The sequence below is a fragment of the Syngnathoides biaculeatus genome, chromosome 14, assembly GCF_019802595.1.
Source record: "Syngnathoides biaculeatus isolate LvHL_M chromosome 14, ASM1980259v1, whole genome shotgun sequence".
In the NCBI taxonomy this organism is placed as follows: Eukaryota; Metazoa; Chordata; class Actinopteri; order Syngnathiformes; family Syngnathidae; genus Syngnathoides; species Syngnathoides biaculeatus.
The window spans coordinates 24,963,718-24,981,944 of record NC_084653.1 but is presented as its reverse complement, the minus strand read 5'-3'; the positions used below and the strand labels follow the sequence as shown (position 1 = coordinate 24,981,944).

Genomic DNA, 18,227 nt, shown 5'->3' with positions numbered 1-18,227 from the left:
TATTTATCTTAAGTGGTCATCTTGAACACCACACAATGCAATCCACTCTTCAATCAATATAAGTGACTCTTTATTTATTTTTTTTATTTTAATAAGTACATTTATAATTCTGTACTTTTTTTTTAAACGTTTACATGCCTCATTCATTTAAGTCGTTTTATTGGAATGGATCACAACTGGACTGCTCTGCACTCTCCGAGATGGAATGATGGAGAAATGCTTCAACTAAAAATTACGGCATATAAAAGGTGAATAATAACTTGCATCTGAATACAAGGAGTTCTGAAAAAATACATGCAAATGTATTAATCTTAAAACTTGTGCAGTATTTCATCCGCCTACCGCAAGAGGGAGTCCGCGTACCACAGTTTGAGAGTCATCGTTTTTAATGTCATTGAAGTAGAGCGTAAAATGGCCGCTGCGGGGCGCTGTAGCAGTGCCCGGCTGCCTAAATGCTCAGCTCCACTTCCTGCGCTCCTTGGTTGACGCATGCGCAAAAACCACCAAGGCGACGATCATTCATTCACCGATTGCGGCAAGTCCGACTGCAAATGGACGAATATAACAACGGCGATGAGGTATTTGTGTACATATGATCCGTCACATGAAGACGCCGCGTTTTGGGATGGAAGAACATTTTTTTAAAATAGCTTTATAATCTGCTAGTTTGACGTGATAAACCGTGGATGCGCCCCCAGGGTGGGGCGAGGGTCTCCCGACAATCAACACAAACGAAATGCAGAACTATTAATCTTTTCCTGTAGCGTAATCTTTTTTTTGTGGGGGGGGGGGGGGGTTTACTATATATGTTAGATTGCGCCAATGTAGATATGAATATGAATATGTAACATTGCTCCGAAGTACTCGGAGCAGCGGGTGCCCCTCTTTCCCGTGCTGCAAACAACAACAGTGCTACTACACTCGTTTTTTGTTTTGTTTTTTTGCACCCCCCCCCTTCCCCTTTACTCACCTATCGTATGTGCCTTTGCTTTCAGAAGTGCACCCAGCAATACTCTCACAGCTACTCGTATATTTTTTAAGTAGAACATTCCGGTAGTTTGCAGCCAATGTTCCCCCTCTAATTTTTGACAGCCCGTGAGCGCCCCCTTTGACACTTTGAGACGTACGCACTGCGGTCAATCAGTGTCATCCATTGAAGTCACATGGCTCATCAAAAGGTTCGGATTCCATTCCCGTCAGAGCGTTTTTAAGAATTTTGTGTTTTTACTCACTTTGAGGAAAACCCTGCCGTAATCCAACCTGTGAGCCATGTTTGCCACACGTTTTGGGAGTACCAAGATGGCAGCCAACTGGCTTCAACCAGTTGACAGCGCTCAGTGTGTATAGGCTATTTGGTCTGTTTTGGCTTTTTTTTTTTTTTTTTTTTTTTTTTTATTAGATAGTGGTGTGGCCGAGCAGCAGTTCTTTGTGAGAGGCTGTGTACTGCCGTGTTTAAAAAAAAAAAAAAACATCACTGCGCTGAATCGGTTTTCCTCTGCGCTGAGACTGTGTGACAAGTGCGCAAATGCGCAGTTGCGCAGCATTATTGTAAATTCCTGCTTCAAACGGTGAACAAACATTGCAATGTCGTCATCTTTGTTCTCACAACATTACCTTAAATAATAAATAAACTGCTTTGCAGATGATTTTATTTGGAAGGAAACCACCCACAAGGGCAAAAACACGCATAGGTGGGTCCTCTGTAACTTCTACTACGACCCAGGCTAAACAAAGCTCCTCCCCGCCATACAAACATTTGTACGTTCAATGAAATCTTAATTTCGCGCTCAACAATTCCACCGACGTTTCCCGTAGGTGGTCTTCAACGCTGACGAAGCCACAAACAACGTCAAGGAGGTAAGCGGGAGCGCCCGCTTCCCGATGATTCCGGCAAAATGTGATTCTACAGCGGTCGCGTGTCGTCGCAGTGCATCGAGGGCGTCATCGGCGGCGTGGACTACAGTCAGAGCAAAGTCAACCAGTGGAGCGCCGCCATCGTGGAGCACTCCCTGACCCACCTGGTCAAACAGGGCCGGCCGTTCAAGTACATCGGTGAGTCGGCGGCGACGTTTGACGTACGGGGGAAGTGTTTTCCGTGACTTAGGCGTGTGTGTTTGGCAGTCAACTGCACCGTCATGCAGAAGAGCGGCGCCGGTCTGCACACGGCAAATTCCTGCTACTGGGACAACACTACGGATGGTGAGAGATCGGCCGCCATCTTGGATTGTTAAATCGGTGCCACTCGGGATGCTCAATCGGCATCACAATACACATTATGTGCCAAATATGTCAAAAACAACACCACGGGAAATTTGAGCGTTCTACTTAATTTTTTTTTGTATTTTTTTATTCATTATCGTTCATATTTTGGTGTCTGCACACTCATTTCAGGCTGTGTCAGAAGTCTGAGTGGGAGATAAATGAATAGTGCACAAGCCCAGGGATGTTTGAATGAACAAATATGGAAATGGGAGAGGATGGCGGATACTCTGGACGCTTTGCTTTTTATTTTTATTTTTTTTTTTCCATTTGAGATATTTTTAGGGATCCAGCAAATTATTATTTTGATAATTGAATATTTTTTTTTTTTTTTGTGATTAGTTGGAAGAAAAGAATGTAAACATTAGCAGATGTTTTTTCAAAACCGACATTATTCAAAGTGACAGCAGAAAATGCACAAACATAAATTGTCCGGTTTTGTCTGTAATGGGTAAAAATGTTGATCATTGTTCTGCCAAAGGAAAATACATATGCAAAAATCTTATTTAAATGAAACATAAAAAGAATTTGCCTGATTTTCATATGATAAATCAAATTATCAATACTGACTGCTTCATTTTGATTATATTTATTGTTTAGAGCATCTGGACAATTTTAAGTTTAAACAGTCTATAAATGATCACTCATTACCATCATAAAAATCATTAATTATTGTTTGCACCCCTACATACTTTATCCAACCATTTGGGTTGCTCGGCAAATTTGTCAATTTTCGGGGAATAAGTTTGGAGGTTCCACTTTTATGAGTTTTATCAAATATACAAGCAATGTTCTAAGTTAACGCATGAAAATATTCACGCGTGATATGAAATGTGTTTTTCAGGAAGCTGCACGGTGCGGTGGGAGAACCGCACCATGTACTGCGTGGTCAGCGTCTTTGCCATCGCGATATAAACCCCCCCGCCGACCCCGTGACCCTCCGTCCGCTTCGGAAGCTTCCCGTATTCCTCCCGTCGGTCGAACGTCCCGCGCCGGGAAGGAAATCCCGTTTCCGGGTCGAGTCGAGCGCGTCGTGGCGACGCCTGGAGGAGCTGACGCAGTGCGGATTGAACGCTCGTGTCGTGAGCCCCTTCAGCTCCTTTCACGCGTTGTGACGTCGGCTTGCCTGCCTTTACGTGCGCAAACAAACCATTTCTTATTTATAAATAACATAATTGTTGTTTGGTCCATTTGTGTTCAAGATTACATCCTGAATTGTTATGTTTTGTTCCAGAATTAAATGGCTAAAAAATATTGACTACATTTTCTTCACAGCGGCCATTTTAGTTCATCTATCCATCCATTTTTTCTTTTGCCGCTTATCCTCATGAGGGTCACGGGGAGCACTGGAGCCTATCCCAGCTATCAACGGGCAGAAGGTCGGGTACACCCTCAACTGGTTGCCAGTTGCCAATCGCAGGGCACACAGAGACAAAAAACCGCACTCACGATCACACCTATGGGCAATTTAGAGTGTTCAATTAATGTCGCATGTTTTTTTTTTTTTGGGGGGGGGGGGGGGACCGGAGTGCCCGGCACGGGGAGAAGATGCAAACTCCACACAGGACCTCAGAACTTTGAGGCCAACGTTTTACCAGCTGAAACACTGTGCCAAAAAAACGACACCTTCATGAATGATTTTTAGCCTGCACATCACAATGGAATTTGAGGAAAAAATAAACTACAAAATATTCGGTAGAAAGCACTTGAGAAAAAAATTATTTTTTTATATCACGTGGAAAAAGATTTTTAAGCATTCAACAAGCCCGCCCATGGGAAGTTCTGCTTTTGCCCACGAGTGGTCAGTAGAGCGACATATTTGCTTAACTCAAAAGGAATTAAAAACTTGAAAATTCAGGTATAAATATAGATTTATTAAATCTTTCATCCATTACATGAGACATTTGACTTTTCCAAGTAGAGGATAAAACTACAATGCATCATTCATTTGTGTCTGCTCTTGGTTGTCAATTTTGTTTACACACACAAAAACTTAACGCAGACTGAATTAAATAGCAAGCAAACCCCCCCCCCAACCCTCCCCAAAAAAAAAAAAAAAAAAAGCCCTCGGGACGCTTGTGTAAACGTGCAAAAAACACAATTTGTGCGTTCGTCTCGTGTTTGGCTGTTGATCTCAAATGCAGTACGACACAGCAGTGGTACGTATTGTAAAGCTTTCATCGCTGAGGTAAGAAAAACGAGCAAAAATTGAAGCAAGCCATCAACCCAAATAGGAAATCGAGGCTCAATGCATGCACACATCGTCACTGAGCTTTTTTTTTTCCTTCCTAGTGTGGACAATTGCGTGATTCGACTTTTTTTTTTTTGGGTCCTTTTGTGCAACAAAGCTCGCTGCATTTATACAAGTTTGTTTTGGGAGGCATTTGGAATCAATTCAGTGCATCATTTTCTTGCATTTGTCATCTCAGTACAGATTGAGAAAAGCTTTGCAACTCCATCCATGTTATCCAAGCCGCTTATCCTCACGAGGGTCGTGGAGTGTGCTGGAGCCTATCCCACCTGTCAACAGGCAGGAGGCGGGGTACACCCTGAACTGGTCGCCAGCCAATCACGGGGCACAACAAGACAAACAGCCGCTCTCACAATCACACCGAGGGGCAATTTAGAGTGTCCGGAAACCGAAATCCCTGGAGAAAACCCACGCAGGCACAGGGAAAACATACAACCCCCACACAGGGAGGGCCAGGATCGAACCCGGGTCCTCAGAACTGTGAGGCCAACACTTGACCAGCTGTGCCGCCACGACTGAAAAAAATCAGTTTACAAAATGGATTCTTTTGATAATCGATTGATCGTTGCAGCGTATTACACTTCCTGCGTTTGGTGGGCACATTAGTGAGATTATTATTCCCGTGTTTTTTTTTGCAGTGGCTGGACCACATTAATCGCATTCCGTTCATTTTAACGAGGAAAGATGACTTGATACCATAAGGCGCCACTGCATCCAACTTTTTTGGCAGCAGCTTGCAAATATTTTCACTTTCTAATATTTACAATACTCCCCACCCCATTTGAAACATCTTTTTTTTTTAGAATTGTAGCTTACCTGCAGGCGACAGAGCGACATCAACAAAGTGCAAAAAAATGAATTGACGTGACGAAGATTTGAGGACGCGTGCTGTCAGAGCGGTAGGAAAAGAGTCCGATGCCAGCGCGGCGCAATAAGGAGTCAGGCGGCGCCGCCCTTCGCCGCTTCTCCGACCCCGTCGTCGTCGGGCGTGTCGTAACGCACGCGGTCCGGCGCGAGCTCCTTGCCGGCCTCGGGGCTCGACTCCGGCGAGGCGCACGACAGGCAGAGGAGGGCGCAGCAGTCCTCGAAGCTCTGACCCATGCTGGAGGTGAAGAGCCGGCGGCACGGGTGGCAGGTCTGGTAGAAGATGAGCATGAAGAAGATGCAGGCGGCGTACGCCAACAGCACCAGCAGCATGAGCAGCGGCGCCGACATGAACTCGTAGAAGTCCGTCCTGTAGATGTACCACAGCAGCAGCAGCGAGGCGTTCTCGATGAAGCGCAGCATGTAGTACACCACCATGCGGTACCAGTTCTGGGACTTGTTGATCAGGTCCGGGTCGCTGAGCTTCACCTGCACGGCCGACCAGCAGAACATGTTGATGCCGGAGTAGAGGAAGGTGAGCATGCACAGCACCACGGCGGTGCCCACGTGCGTCAGAGTCTTCTCGATGTGCTGCGGGAACGGCGAGTGGCTCCTCCAGAACAGGACCCACGGGTACAAGAAATAAGCCAGGAAGTTGACCAGGACCACGGGCAGCACCCAGATTTTGAGCACCGAGCTGAACAGAACCAGCACCACCACGCGGCTGGCGATCTCGCAGCTGCGCCACAGGAAGATGCACAGGTAGGCCGACGGGCTCATGGTCACTTGGTACTCTTCGTATTTGATCTTGATGGCCAGGATGTTGCAGCGGAGGGCGCCGTACACGATGGACAGCAAGGAGATGACCATCAGCGCGCCTGCAACCGGAACCCAAAAGACCTTCACGGACAGTCGACATGATGCAGGCCACGTAAGCTTGCAAAACGCCATTCACATGCTAACATTTGGCATCGCTAACTAGTTTGACAAGCAATGATATTTGACAAGACCGTGTAGTACTCCGTCTTATATTTTCTATCCACTGTGAAAAATGCGTAATATTACATCTTATTGAGTCGCGTACAGTAGTACAGTAGTATTTGTTTTCATTTGTGCTTGTTTTATACTGCCTCCTGGAGGCCAAACGGGTTTAGCACAATGGATGGATCCGTGACAATGATTGGCAGCTCTCTTTTGACCAATCAGTGAGCATCATTTTCTGAACTCCGCCCATGCTCCCCACAGCCGCGACCTTTTACCCACAAACAAAAGAGCGCGTGGTTACTTTAAGCCTCTGAATTGCGAGTGTATCGTCCTGCTTATATCCGCTTTGGAAATATGGTGCTACGATGTGGGCGTGGAACGCGTAATGGAGACGAGCGCTACCCAGAGCGATTACTGGGAGGATATCTGGTGCGCTGTCCCACCCCAAAGGGGAATTTAGATCAACGCAAACAGTGGATTAAGGCTCGTGGACGACCTCACGACCAGATGAACGTATCGGAGGTAAATCAGCACAAAGTCGTCTGTTCCAAAGGTAAGCTATTCAATTAGTCGGCGTAAACTCGCAAAATCGCTCATAACGTGCCACTGCGTCCGCCATTTTGATCGGTAGCTTGGTGCCCATAACGACAGTATCTAAGTAGGCGTGGCTGAGCGCCCTCGGCGGATCTACCCGTTGCATTGCGGCCTTAAATCATGACTTGGATTGTGTTTTCGGATGTCAGTCCTGGCGAGGTGGACCCCAACCACGTCCGTCCCCTTCCCTCTGACCTCTTCCGACGGAGACTTCTCGCTGCAGCACGCAGATGTAGAGCTGCAGCGTGAGCTGCGGCGCCGAGCCCAGGAAGGCCTGCATGACGGCGGTGCGCGCGAAGGCCGCCCGGTGCGTCACCAGCTTGCCCTCGGCCTGGCCCACCTGCCGCTCCACCTCCTCCGGCCGGCCCCGCCGGGGCATCTGCTTCTTCCTGGTGATGCTGACGTACGGATCCTCCACGCGGCCCGTGCTGCCGTAGGTCCAGAACGCCTCCAAACACCTTCCGACGACAGAGGCCACTCAACGTCACTTTTGCGCATTCGATGAGAGCTACAGGAAAACCCTGTACTCGAAAAGTCATAATGTAGAGTTTTATCCACATGTATACTTATTGAAACATGTTGTCATCATTCATCCATCCATCCATTTTCTTCACCGCTTATCCTCACGAGGGTCGCGGGGACTGCTGGAGCCTATCCCGGCTGTCAACGGGCAGGAGGCAGGCTACACCCTTAACTGATTTCCAGCCAATCGCAAGGCACATCGAGACAAAGAGTCACACTCACACCTATGGTCAATTTAGAGTGTCCAGTTAATGTCGCATGTTTTTCTGGGATGTGGGAGGAAACCGGAGTGCCCGGAGGAAACCCACCCAGGCACAGGGAGAAGATGCAAACATCACACAGCCGGGTCCTTGATCGAACCCGGGACCTCAGAACTGTGAGTCCAACCCTTTAACAGCTGACCCACCGTGCTGTCTCGGTGTTACTTATTTGTTAATAATTGAAAATAACGGAATTAATAAACTTCTTCAGTCCCAAACAATGTGATTGGCTCATAAAAGTTCTCAAAACACTTGTACAGTCAGACAGTATTTATCTTATTCCATGTGCAGCATTTTGGCTGAGATAAGGGGGGGTCAGGTGGCGGGGGCGGGGGCGCCGGCTTCCCCTCTCGGCTCGTGTGGTCAGAAGATAAGGAAGCCAACGGTGTCACGTGCTATTCTTAGACGGGGAAAACACGCAAACCCCGCATTTGTGTACACTCGAGGAGGAAAAGGGAAGGCCAGGATGAGACCCTCCGCTGCCCAACAAGTGTTTACTTTTTCCAAATCCCATTTTAAACAATGGCATTTTTTAGGGGGCGGCGCGGTGGGGCAGCTGGAAATCGTTGGCCTCACAGCCCCGAGGACCCGGGTTCGATCCCGGCCCCGCTTGTGTGGAGTTTGCATATTCTCCCTGTGCCTGTGCGGGTTTTCTCCGGGTGGGCACTCCGGTCTCCTCCTACAGCCCAAAAACGTGCGACATTAATCAAACACTCAAAATTGCCCATAGGTGCCCCGCGATTGGCTGGCAACCAGTTCAGCGTGTACCCCGCCTCCTCCCTGATGACAGCTGGGATAGGCTCCGGCACTCTCCGTCACCCTTGTGAGGATAAGCAGCTAAGAAAATGGATGGATGGACATTTTTATGGATTTCCAAAGGCAAAAATATGCAAACGAATTAACCACATTTTTTGTAAACGTATAAGTGTACTTTAACATCAGGTCATGCGTTCACGAGATGAGACCAAAAAATGAGGTTTATCATTTTAATCAAAACATTCTAGCGAGTTTTGTACGTCTGGTACAGCTTCACAGGGGTGTGTACGATTTCACTGCAACCCACCGAAAGCTGTTTCCAAGATTTTAGTCCATCGGAATATTGCGGTCACTTTGATTAGCTAAATCCATTTTTTTCTGCTTATCCTCACAAGGGTCACAGGGAGTGCTGGAGTCTATCCCAGTTGTCAACGGGCAGGAAACGGGGTACGCTCTGACCTGGCCGCCAGCCAATCGCAGGGCACATAGAGACAAAACAGACGCACTCAAAATCACACTTACGGGCAATCGAGCGTGTCCAATTAATGTTGCGTGTTTGTGGGATGTGCCCACCAGGAGGAAACCCACACAGGCACAGGGAGAACATGCAAACTGCAGACAGGTGGGACCGGGATTGAACCCGGGTCGGAGGAACTGTGAGGCCAACGCTTTACCAGCTGATCCACCGTGCCGCTTTGATTAGCTAAATGAAATATGTCAAATAGTCCAAACAGTTGCGCAATTCTACAGCGCTGCAAATTCCAAACACGATAATCAACACATGGAGTGTGGCTCCAAACGAGATTCCCCCCCAAAAATATGGATGCCTAAAAATATTAAAAGTACTATCGGACAGAGTAACGGAGGAGCAAAGAGAGGATTTTATATTATTCTTGTTCAAAGTATTGACAAAAGTCGATTTCCGTTTGCAGGTTTTACATATTGTGCTACTTTCACTTGTAAAATGCACAAGTCCACCTTAACCTTTGACCCGAGAAGTACTCCTGGCGGACAAACGTTCAACTGGATGTCATTAAATTGCGCGTGGGGACGGGGGGGGGGGTCACATCAATGAGTATCGATCAGCTTGCTGCAACTAACAAATCAGTGACATGAGCATGAAGTGCAGAAGCAAAGCGCCCCCAAACCGACCTGACGATGGGTCCGAACTGCAGCATGTGCAGCAGCAGGACGAAGGGCCTGTCCCTGCCCAGGTCCCGGTGGAAGAAGATGAGGGCCAGCTGCACCAGCATGGACGGAACCAGCGAGAAGAGCAGGGTGAGCTGCTGCCACGCCTCGTCCCCCGCCGATCGGTACGTGGAGCTCAGGTACAGCGCCGCGCTGGTCTCGGCCGTGAACAGGGACACCGACAAAAGGATGGAGCTCGGCACTCGCATCCTCGCTCACGCCGCCATGCGCGGGCGAGGGCGGCCGTTCGGCGTGGGCGCCCTGCAGTGGAGCACCGCGCGAGCGCAGAGCATCCGGCGCGAGCTGGCAACCGCCGACCCGCCGACGGCTTCTGCGGCCCGGCTGTAGTTGCCCGCGGCGGCCACCTCGGGGAAAGAGGGCGCTGTCGCGCGAGGCGCGCCGTATCGCGTCGAGTACCGGCGCGTTCCGGCGTCACGCGATTGAAGCGACACCGCCGCGACGCGCACGACGCCCTTTGCGATGTGCGCCATCTGAGCGTGACCAAAGACCACGAAGTGCATCAAAGACGCTGTCGTGAACACCACTTCCGCTCGGCACGCTCCCGCTTCCGGTGTTGACCGCGCCCTCTTCGGCAAGCGACTCTCGAGCTATTTGCGTGCAGCGCGTCTGAAGGTTGCTCCAGCTCGCAAGCTTCTTTTTATTAGAGTCAAACAAAGCAAAGAAAAATACCCCCCAAAAAAAATCAAATACAGAAAAAAACAACAACCACGCAATCAAAACAAATGTACAAACTGTGCAATGTGACAGTTACATACAGTTTTTACATGATAAATTACATCACAGCTTGATAAAAGGTTCATAACCGAAAAACACAATTAGTTTCCTGAATTCACAAGCCTTTCTTTTTATTATTATTATTGAAATATTTAAACCAACTGTCATCACACATTCACGCATATCCTCATCGGGGATGTACCATTTTTTTTTTTTTTTTTTTTTTTTTCAAAACAAGGATATTCTTGATGGGCATTTGTCAATGTCGCAAATTGAGTTCATCCAATGACATCACAATTAAGATTATTAAAAATTCTGCTCATGTTTGACACCGCCAGCGTGCTTTTATGAGCCCCCCCCCCCCCAACCCGCACACCAGAAAAGATTTTCAAGCAGAAATTCACCTAAGGTGTTTTCCTATGGGCACATTTATACTTATGAAATGAAAACAAACTGGATTTTCGGATAAGTGCGTCGCTCCGTTGTCATACATTTTCAACAGATGTGTTCATCCACAAATTCACGCGAACAAACCAAGCTACTGAATTACGGACAAACACGTTGCGATGTATGCTAAAGTAAAATCACAGAGGAAGAAAAAAAAACACACCGCCACGTAGACAATTACAGCTGCCACAAGCCAGTCTCGCTTTTTAAAAAATATCGCAAAAGCTCAACGTGAGATATTCACGGACGGACAAGAAAGAATAATTAACCTCGCTCACTCACATTTAATACATAATTTATATCTAACGATATGTGGCACCGAGCTGGTGAAGTGGTAGAAAATCTTTTGAAAGCAGCTATGTGATGTCTATTTTTTTTCAATTTGTGTGCTGTTTGACATATGCATAATTCATCTTTTAATCAGCCATAATCTGGAGACATAAACTAGCCAATCACAGACATTTGCACTTTTGTTTAATTCAGTGATGATCTTTTTTCAAAGTTTAATATAATAAGTAATCCAAGTCGCACTTTCACGTCTCACTATTCGTAAATTCTCAAATGTATTTTTTTTTTTTTATTTATTTTGGAAACCTTCCTTCATTATTCACTGAAAAATTCATCTATTTGCCATTTCTGTGCTCTTTCTGAAACTCCCTAAGATGCCACAAGATGGCGCCATAACGCTGTCTAAATAAAGCAGTACAGGCAATCAACGGAGTACATTGGAGCGATCCAACTGAAGAGAATCAAGTTTTGTGTGTCGAAGGAGCCAGGTTTAGCCCGGGTTGTGAAGGAGAGCCTTTATCGTAGGTCGTCCGGTGCATTTTGTAAGCTCCAGCCGGTTAAGCTAAGTGTTGCAAAACTTGTATAGGCCTATTACTTTTGCTTATTGCTTGTGAATGATTCTAAATCTAAATCTAAGTCTTGTTGTCGTCCCTCACAACATCCATCAACCTTTTCTTTGGTCTTCTTCTCGCTCTTTACCCTGACAGCTCCATCCTCAGCTACCTTCTACCAATATACTCACTCTCTCGCTTCTGGACATGTCCAAATCATCGAAGTCTCCTCTCTCGAACCTTGTCTCCAAGACATCCAACTTTGGCTGTCCCTCTAATGAGCTCATTTCCAGTCCTATCCAAGCGAGAACCTCAACACCTTCATTTCTGCCAGCTCCAGTTCTGCTTCCGGTTGTCTCTTCAGCGCCACCGTCTCTAATCCGTACGTCTTGGCCGGCCTCACAACTCTTTTCTAAATGTTCCCTATCATCCCAGTGGAGACTCTTGTGTCACATAGAACACCAGACACCTTCCGCCAACTGTTCCACCCCACTTGGACCTGTTTCTTCACTTCCTTACCACACTCTCCTTTGCTCTGTATTGTTGACCCCAAGTATTTGAAGTCGTCCACCCTCGCTATCTCTTCTCTCTGGAGCTTCACTCTTCCTCCTGACTTCGGCTAATCTTCATTCCTCTCCTTTCCAGTGCGTGCCTCCATCTTTCTAATTGTTCGTCCGCCTGCTCCCTGGTTTCACTGCAGATCACAATGTCATCTGCGAACATCGCGGTCCAAAGGGATTGCAGTCTAACCTCATCTGTCAGCCTATCCATTACTACCACAAACAGGAAGGGGCTCAGCGCGGATCCCTGGTGCAGTCCCACCTCCACCTTAAATTCTTCTGACACACCTACGGCACATCTCACCGTTGTTCTGCTGCCCTCATACGTGTCCTGAACTATTTTATGTTGAAAGCCCAATACTGTACACAATCCTGTCATGTGTATTTGTTCGCCCTCGACCTAGCCCACCTGCCAATGTGACATTTACTGGGATGAGTCAGGTAAAGCTGAAAAACTGAACATTTATGCAAACACATTTATAGCACAAGATTGGGTTCTACTGCACTTCACTTCATGACAATTTCACCTTCAAGTATCTTTTTTCCCCCCTTCAGTGTTCTGTCCTTCACACAAAGACGCTGAACAGCGGGAACTCCGCCTGCTCCGGTTGGAGCAGGTCCACCAGGAAGCAGACGGTCCCGGACAGGCCTTCGAAAAGGCTGTAGACGCTGGTGACGGAGCGCGAGCCCGCCTTGAACTCCTCGGTGAACAGGAACTCTGCAAACCTTTGTGAAACGAAAGGCAACTGTTGAACACGAGTGATGGAGACCTGGTTTCAAAAGAGGCGTTGAGGAATCCCATCAATGTCAAACTAGAAACAGAACAAGGTTTGATGCAGCACCTCTTGGCGTACTGTTGATCCAAAGACTCCACAGATACAAATTCAGAACTGAAGAAACCTTTAGGATTAAAGGTGAAATGTCTTCAAGAACTAGTTCACTTGTCTCAGTTCAAACATTGCTGATTACCGTGACTCGCATATCAGTACTGCAATTATCTACTCCTGACACAGTTCTGGTATTGGATGTCATGAATGTCGTGCGGCGTGGGATTCTTGCCTCTGAGCTCGGTAGATGTATTTGGAGTTGCCGGTGAGGCGGAAGAGCAGCAGGAAGACGTAAGCGCTGCCGGCCACGCCGTGACAGATGCCGGGCCCTTTCTTCAGCAGACCTTTCTGCCAAACCAGCTCCCCGCTGCGAATGCACGTGTCCAAATACTGCGGCTTCTTGTTCATCAGGTAGGCCTTAGCGAAAAGATACGCCACGCCTGCGGATTGAACGGACGTATTCGGTGTTTTGGCAGGAACCAATGACCAAATATATGTAGACCCGTTTCCACCAAGTAGAACAGTTTGATTCAGAACGACGGGAAACAGAAGAGCACTTCCGGGTGAAACCACTCCCCGTCCCGCCCATGACCGGGAGTTCTCAAGTTTTTCTGTTCCTGTTAGCTGGTAAACCAGGCTTCTGATTTATGCCAACTGCCAGAATTTCCGGTGGTGGGTGGAACTCGGCTCAAAGTTACTTGTTCCTGTGCCTGTTGGAACAGCTTCCTTTATGACCTCGAGCCCCACCAAGTCAGTTTCACAGCCTCCGTGATTCTGCTACAAGGTCACGTTGTGAGTTTCCTGTTTTACCCGCTTTTGCTCTCTGAATTGTGGATTAAGACATCAGTTAGGTTTGAGCATTTCCTGAAGATTACACATCGTTGCATCATTTGGGCCAAGGCCATGTCATCTTCAAAGCCTGACCCACACAATCAATCGTGACGTATTGAATCGACTGCTCTTGATTTCGCTGACTGCCGGTGTGTATTTGAGCCGTCACAGTTGATCTTAGATTGATGATTAGAGCATGCCTCGCAGTTCTGTGCGTACAGTTCTGAGATTCTGGGTTAGAGTCTCAGCTTCGGCCTTCCTGTGTGGAGTTTTCACTTTCTGAGTTTTGTTGGCTTGTGTTCAGATAACAGATAAGAAAAGCACCATTTTGGGGACTTTCTTATTGGGGTTCAGTACCTAAAGGATGTGACGCTATGCACACATTGTTGAGTTGATTCAGTCCATAGATTTTGATCACAATCTCAAGCGTCCTGGACTGTACCACTTGGTGGAGAACTGACATTGTAAACAAAGAGTACCCGGCGCCCCGTGGCACCAGTGGACGAGCTCGTTCTCTCGCTCAATGACGGCGCCCAGCTCGGCGGGCCAGTTGCAGTTCTGCTCCTGGTTCATGAGGAAGTCGACGCTCTGCCACACCAGGTCCCTGTCGGCGCCGCTCAGCAGGTCCTGGTAACTCAGCAGCATCTGCAGCACCGACGACAGGCCGTGGGCGGCGCCTAGCGAGGGGGTGAAAAAGCACAACGCCGCCCAAAAACAAGGCATGCGGGGACGGACCATGCCGAGCAAACACAGCGAATTTGAAGAATTTAATATGCAAAGTTTCACGGCTAAATTTTAGGAATTGAAAATCATGAAAAGTAGTCCTCTGTAGGATTTACAACTCAGTGATGATAGTGGACGATGCAGCAAAACGTTTCAACGTGCGCTACCATCCCCCCCCCCCCTCCCAAAATCCCAAAGTACATCATATTTTTATACTGAAAATTCAGGGGGAAAAAATTATGTCCGGTACAAGAGCTGCATCAAGAACTGTTGCTATCCCTAATATTCTGGCTACCTCATTTGGCTACTTGAGAGTACCTCTCACCGAGACTCAATGCAGTACTTCGCCACCACAATTACTTTGGTATTAAAGAAATGTCAATTTGATGATTAAAAAGTGTACTTTTTAAAAAGAAATCTGAATCTTATCTTATAGCTTTTGACACAGCTCTTGGATTGGATCTCATCAGATAACCTAATGAGGTGTCCTGGACACCCCTATTTTCATGCGAGCGTTGGCAGCGGACGTCGGACTATTGAGCGCGGGATCATCCACTATCGACGTGAAATTCCCGTCCTGGTTCACAGTGAACACATGCAGGGAAGACACAGCTCTTGGGAAGCAGCTGTCTGCGAATTCCCTTCAGAATCTCTCATCAAGTCAAGTCCATAATCCCGTTCTGGCACAGACATGCAGCAGGATCGGAACCGCAGCCACGTCGGGAGTCATTTTTCTCGGGTCGCAGACGCGCCGTCGCCGCGCCGCTGGTCGTTTCGACCTCATGCAAATCCGTCTTACTATGAACTGTGTCGGGGTGATAGTTACGGAGGCGCTCGGGTCTCGTCGTCTGATGCAGATCAAGGAGAGGACAGTTAGCGTCACACATGACGATACGTTCCGTTAAAAAAATTTGGCAGGCTTGTTAACAATGCTCTTCTCTTTGCTGCGTCAAATGTAAATGCCGTTTTTTGGGGGGGCAAGCTTAGCGTTACTATGTGAACTAGTTGAGAGCTAGCCAAGTCGCTAACCTCACTTTGGCGTACGACACTCAAGTTGTTCTTACCGAGGTACTCCGTCCCGTAGTAGGAGTACATGAGGGGGAAAGGCTTTCTCTTCTTCCTGGCGTACTGCTTTCCTGACTCGATGATGGCCTGGCAAATGGACTTGATTTGATCCTTGCTGAGAATCTGCACAGTAAAACACAAATTGGAGATTAACGTAGATTAACCAGTTCAGGGTGTACGTTGACAGCTGGGATAGGCTCCAGCAATTCCCGTCACCCTTGTGAGGATAAGCGGCTAAGAAAGGGGATGGATGGGTGAGGGAAATACTGTATGTACAGTGCATGCTTAGTCAGAAAAAGGTGGAAAAATCTGGGAATATGATTTACTTGCCGGGGTATTGCCGAATGGGGTTGAACAACAATCCACCCCAAAAATGTATTTATTTATTTTACCAACTACAAATCTATATCAATATACAAAGATAGATTGTAACTCTTTGGATAATTAGTATTTTTATTACTACATGCTTTGTACTTTTACGAGTGGAATTTTTAGGGCTGCAACTCACAAATTTTTTAATTGATCAATTTTAATCCAATTGATGAATCAGATTCAAAACCTGGACATTATTTTAAATGGACAGGCCAGAAGAAACACAAACAAATAATTGATTGAGTTATTGGTTTGCCGGAAAAGCAAGCAAACATTTTGATCATCTCTTCCCAAGTAAAGGGAGATGTTTACAAATGTTTTATTTGGATTATAAACAAAGATAATCGATGTTGCTTTCTTTGGAGGACCACAAAAATCTGACAGTATTTATTCATGCGAGACTGCAGTTGTGAGGATTCGGACAAGGCTAAATCGATTATGAAGATAATCAGGATCATCAGCTCACCTCAATGGCCAGCTTCTGTTTGAGGACCAGGGCGGCACACAGGTAGCCCGCCCGGCCCACGAACAGTTCGTCGGAGCCGCACTCCAGGAAGTGGACGGGCGCGCACACCTCCCACAGGTTGCGGAATTTGGTCAGCGGCTTGACGAAGTCGGCCAAGCCCAAAGACCTGTAGATCATCGCGGCCGCGGCGTACACGCCCGCTCCGCCGAGCAAGAATGCGGCGCGCATGCTGCGGTCCGGCTCGGCGTCCGCGTGGCGCACCGACACGTCGATGATGCGCTTGGCCGCCTTCAGGTAGGCGTCGCGCCGCTCCGAGAACAGCGGACACTCGCTGACGTGGTACAGCATGTACGCCACGCCGGCCGGACCGTCGTACAGCCCGCCGTCGCACTCGTCCTGGTCGCTGAAAAGTGGCACCTTTTGCAGGATCCGGTCCAGCGTGGCCACCACGGCCGGAACCACGGTTTCGGCGCCGTGCTCGGGCAGCAGCGTGCCCTTGTAGTCGGAGAAGCGGTTGGCGAAGCAACGGGTGTTCTCCATCCCCGGGAGAAGAGGCCCTAGGCGGATCGCTGCGGGGTCCGGATCCTGAAATGCGAGGATGCGAGGATGGAAGGGAGATGGGGGAGAAATAGCGGGCCGATGCAGTCAGCCCTGATCTGATTGGCCGTCAGCACCGGTGATGCTTTGGGCTCAGATTGGGTGATGATAATCTGGACCACAAACGACAACACGGCCAATTTATTGGGCAAAGGACAATTATGCAATCATAATTTTGCTGTTTATCTGTGGAACCCCGTCAATTGGTTAAAAAAGCCGTACTTTGTAAGGTTGCCACAGCTATAAAAAAAAAAAAAAAAAAAGTCATCTATTTCCCAAAATCAGAATGGCCAACGCATATCTGATAATAACTTCCGCTTGGACTCATCGTCCTCTATGAAACTTATCATAATTTCAAGGAATATAACAAAGGTATGACAAAAGTTCAAAAGTAACTCAACATGTCGTCACCCTGCGACCTGCATTTTCACATTGTTGCAAAGTCACGATCCGCTTTCCTATATTTATATTTAGTATTTCATTTTTTTTCTGTGACAGTGACAATAAAGCTCTATTCTATAGTAGTGCATTTTTAATATTAATACACCTTCATAAGAGTACAGCATAACACATTATCGCATTGTGAATAAAGTTTAAAATTGTGTGGTCACTTGTGTGGAGTTTGCATGTTGCATGTGCGCTGTGATTGGCCGGCGACCAGTTCGGGGTGAAGAGAAAGACAATCCCCACGGGGAGGCATGTCCATCCATTTTCTTTGCCGCTTATCCTCATGAGGGTTGCGGGGAGTGCTGGAGCCTATCCCAGCTGTCAACGGGCAGGAAGCGGGATACACCCCAAACTGGTCGCCACTCAATCATGGAGACAAACAGCCGCACTCACAATCACACACACAAAATGTAGAAATTGTAGTTATGACATTGCCTGTACAATACTAGATAGCAATTTTGATGCATGGCATAAATTTCCACCATTTCCTGTAGGGCACAGGTGTCAAACTCAAGGCCTGGGGGCCAGATGCGCCCCGCCACGTGATTCCATGTGGCCCGTGAAGGCAGGTCACGTGGATCAACTTCCATGATTTTTGTAAAATTTGGACCAAAATTTCAAATTGTCATATCATAAATGA

At 47.5% G+C, this 18,227-nt stretch overlaps 3 protein-coding genes across 3 annotated transcripts; 1 reads left to right on the top strand and 2 right to left on the bottom strand.

Moving 5' to 3' along the window:
- Positions 1-434: 434 nt before the first annotated feature.
- dynlt3 (dynein light chain Tctex-type 3) lies at positions 435-3,513 on the top strand. The gene is made up of 5 exons (XM_061842074.1): positions 435-578; positions 1,816-1,857; positions 1,929-2,052; positions 2,122-2,199; positions 3,104-3,513. Exons 1-5 carry the CDS (start codon positions 453-455, stop codon positions 3,172-3,174), a joined length of 441 nt encoding a protein of 146 aa, XP_061698058.1. The 5' UTR covers positions 435-452; the 3' UTR covers positions 3,175-3,513.
- Positions 3,514-4,328: 815 nt separating this feature from the next.
- Positions 4,329-10,593, bottom strand: xk (X-linked Kx blood group (McLeod syndrome)). Its single transcript, XM_061842177.1, has 3 exons — positions 9,643-10,593; positions 7,148-7,410; positions 4,329-6,252 (listed from the first exon to the last, which is right to left on the bottom strand). Exons 1-3 carry the CDS (start codon positions 9,885-9,887, stop codon positions 5,450-5,452), a joined length of 1,311 nt encoding a protein of 436 aa, XP_061698161.1. The 5' UTR covers positions 9,888-10,593; the 3' UTR covers positions 4,329-5,449.
- A 2,232-nt stretch (positions 10,594-12,825) lies between these two features.
- On the bottom strand, positions 12,826-17,083 carry LOC133512482 (lanC-like protein 3). Its single transcript, XM_061842178.1, has 5 exons — positions 16,544-17,083; positions 15,705-15,828; positions 14,397-14,594; positions 13,319-13,526; positions 12,826-12,985 (listed from the first exon to the last, which is right to left on the bottom strand). The coding sequence occupies exons 1-5, from the start codon at positions 17,081-17,083 to the stop codon at positions 12,826-12,828; spliced, it is 1,230 nt and encodes a 409-aa protein (XP_061698162.1).
- Between the last annotated feature and the right edge of the window lie 1,144 nt (positions 17,084-18,227).

Coding starts and splice junctions, on each gene's coding strand:
- dynlt3 (XM_061842074.1), top strand. CDS start 453: ATGCTCAGCTCCACTTCCTGCGCTCCTTGGTTGACGCATGCGCAAAAA. Junction 1,858..1,928: donor CCACAAACAACGTCAAGGAG/GTAAGCGGGAGC, acceptor GTGTCGTCGCAG/TGCATCGAGGGCGTCATCGG. Junction 2,053..2,121: donor CCGGCCGTTCAAGTACATCG/GTGAGTCGGCGG, acceptor TGTGTTTGGCAG/TCAACTGCACCGTCATGCAG.
- xk (XM_061842177.1), bottom strand. CDS start 9,887: ATGCGAGTGCCGAGCTCCATCCTTTTGTCGGTGTCCCTGTTCACGGCC. Junction 7,411..9,642: donor CAGTTCGGACCCATCGTCAG/GTCGGTTTGGGG, acceptor TGTCGTCGGAAG/GTGTTTGGAGGCGTTCTGGA. Junction 6,253..7,147: donor AGAAGTCTCCGTCGGAAGAG/GTCAGAGGGAAG, acceptor TTCCGGTTGCAG/GCGCGCTGATGGTCATCTCC.
- LOC133512482 (XM_061842178.1), bottom strand. CDS start 17,083: ATGGAGAACACCCGTTGCTTCGCCAACCGCTTCTCCGACTACAAGGGC. Junction 14,595..15,704: donor CTACGGGACGGAGTACCTCG/GTAAGAACAACT, acceptor CCCCCTCGCTAG/GCGCCGCCCACGGCCTGTCG. Junction 13,527..14,396: donor CTGGTGCCACGGGGCGCCGG/GTACTCTTTGTT, acceptor TTCAATCCGCAG/GCGTGGCGTATCTTTTCGCT.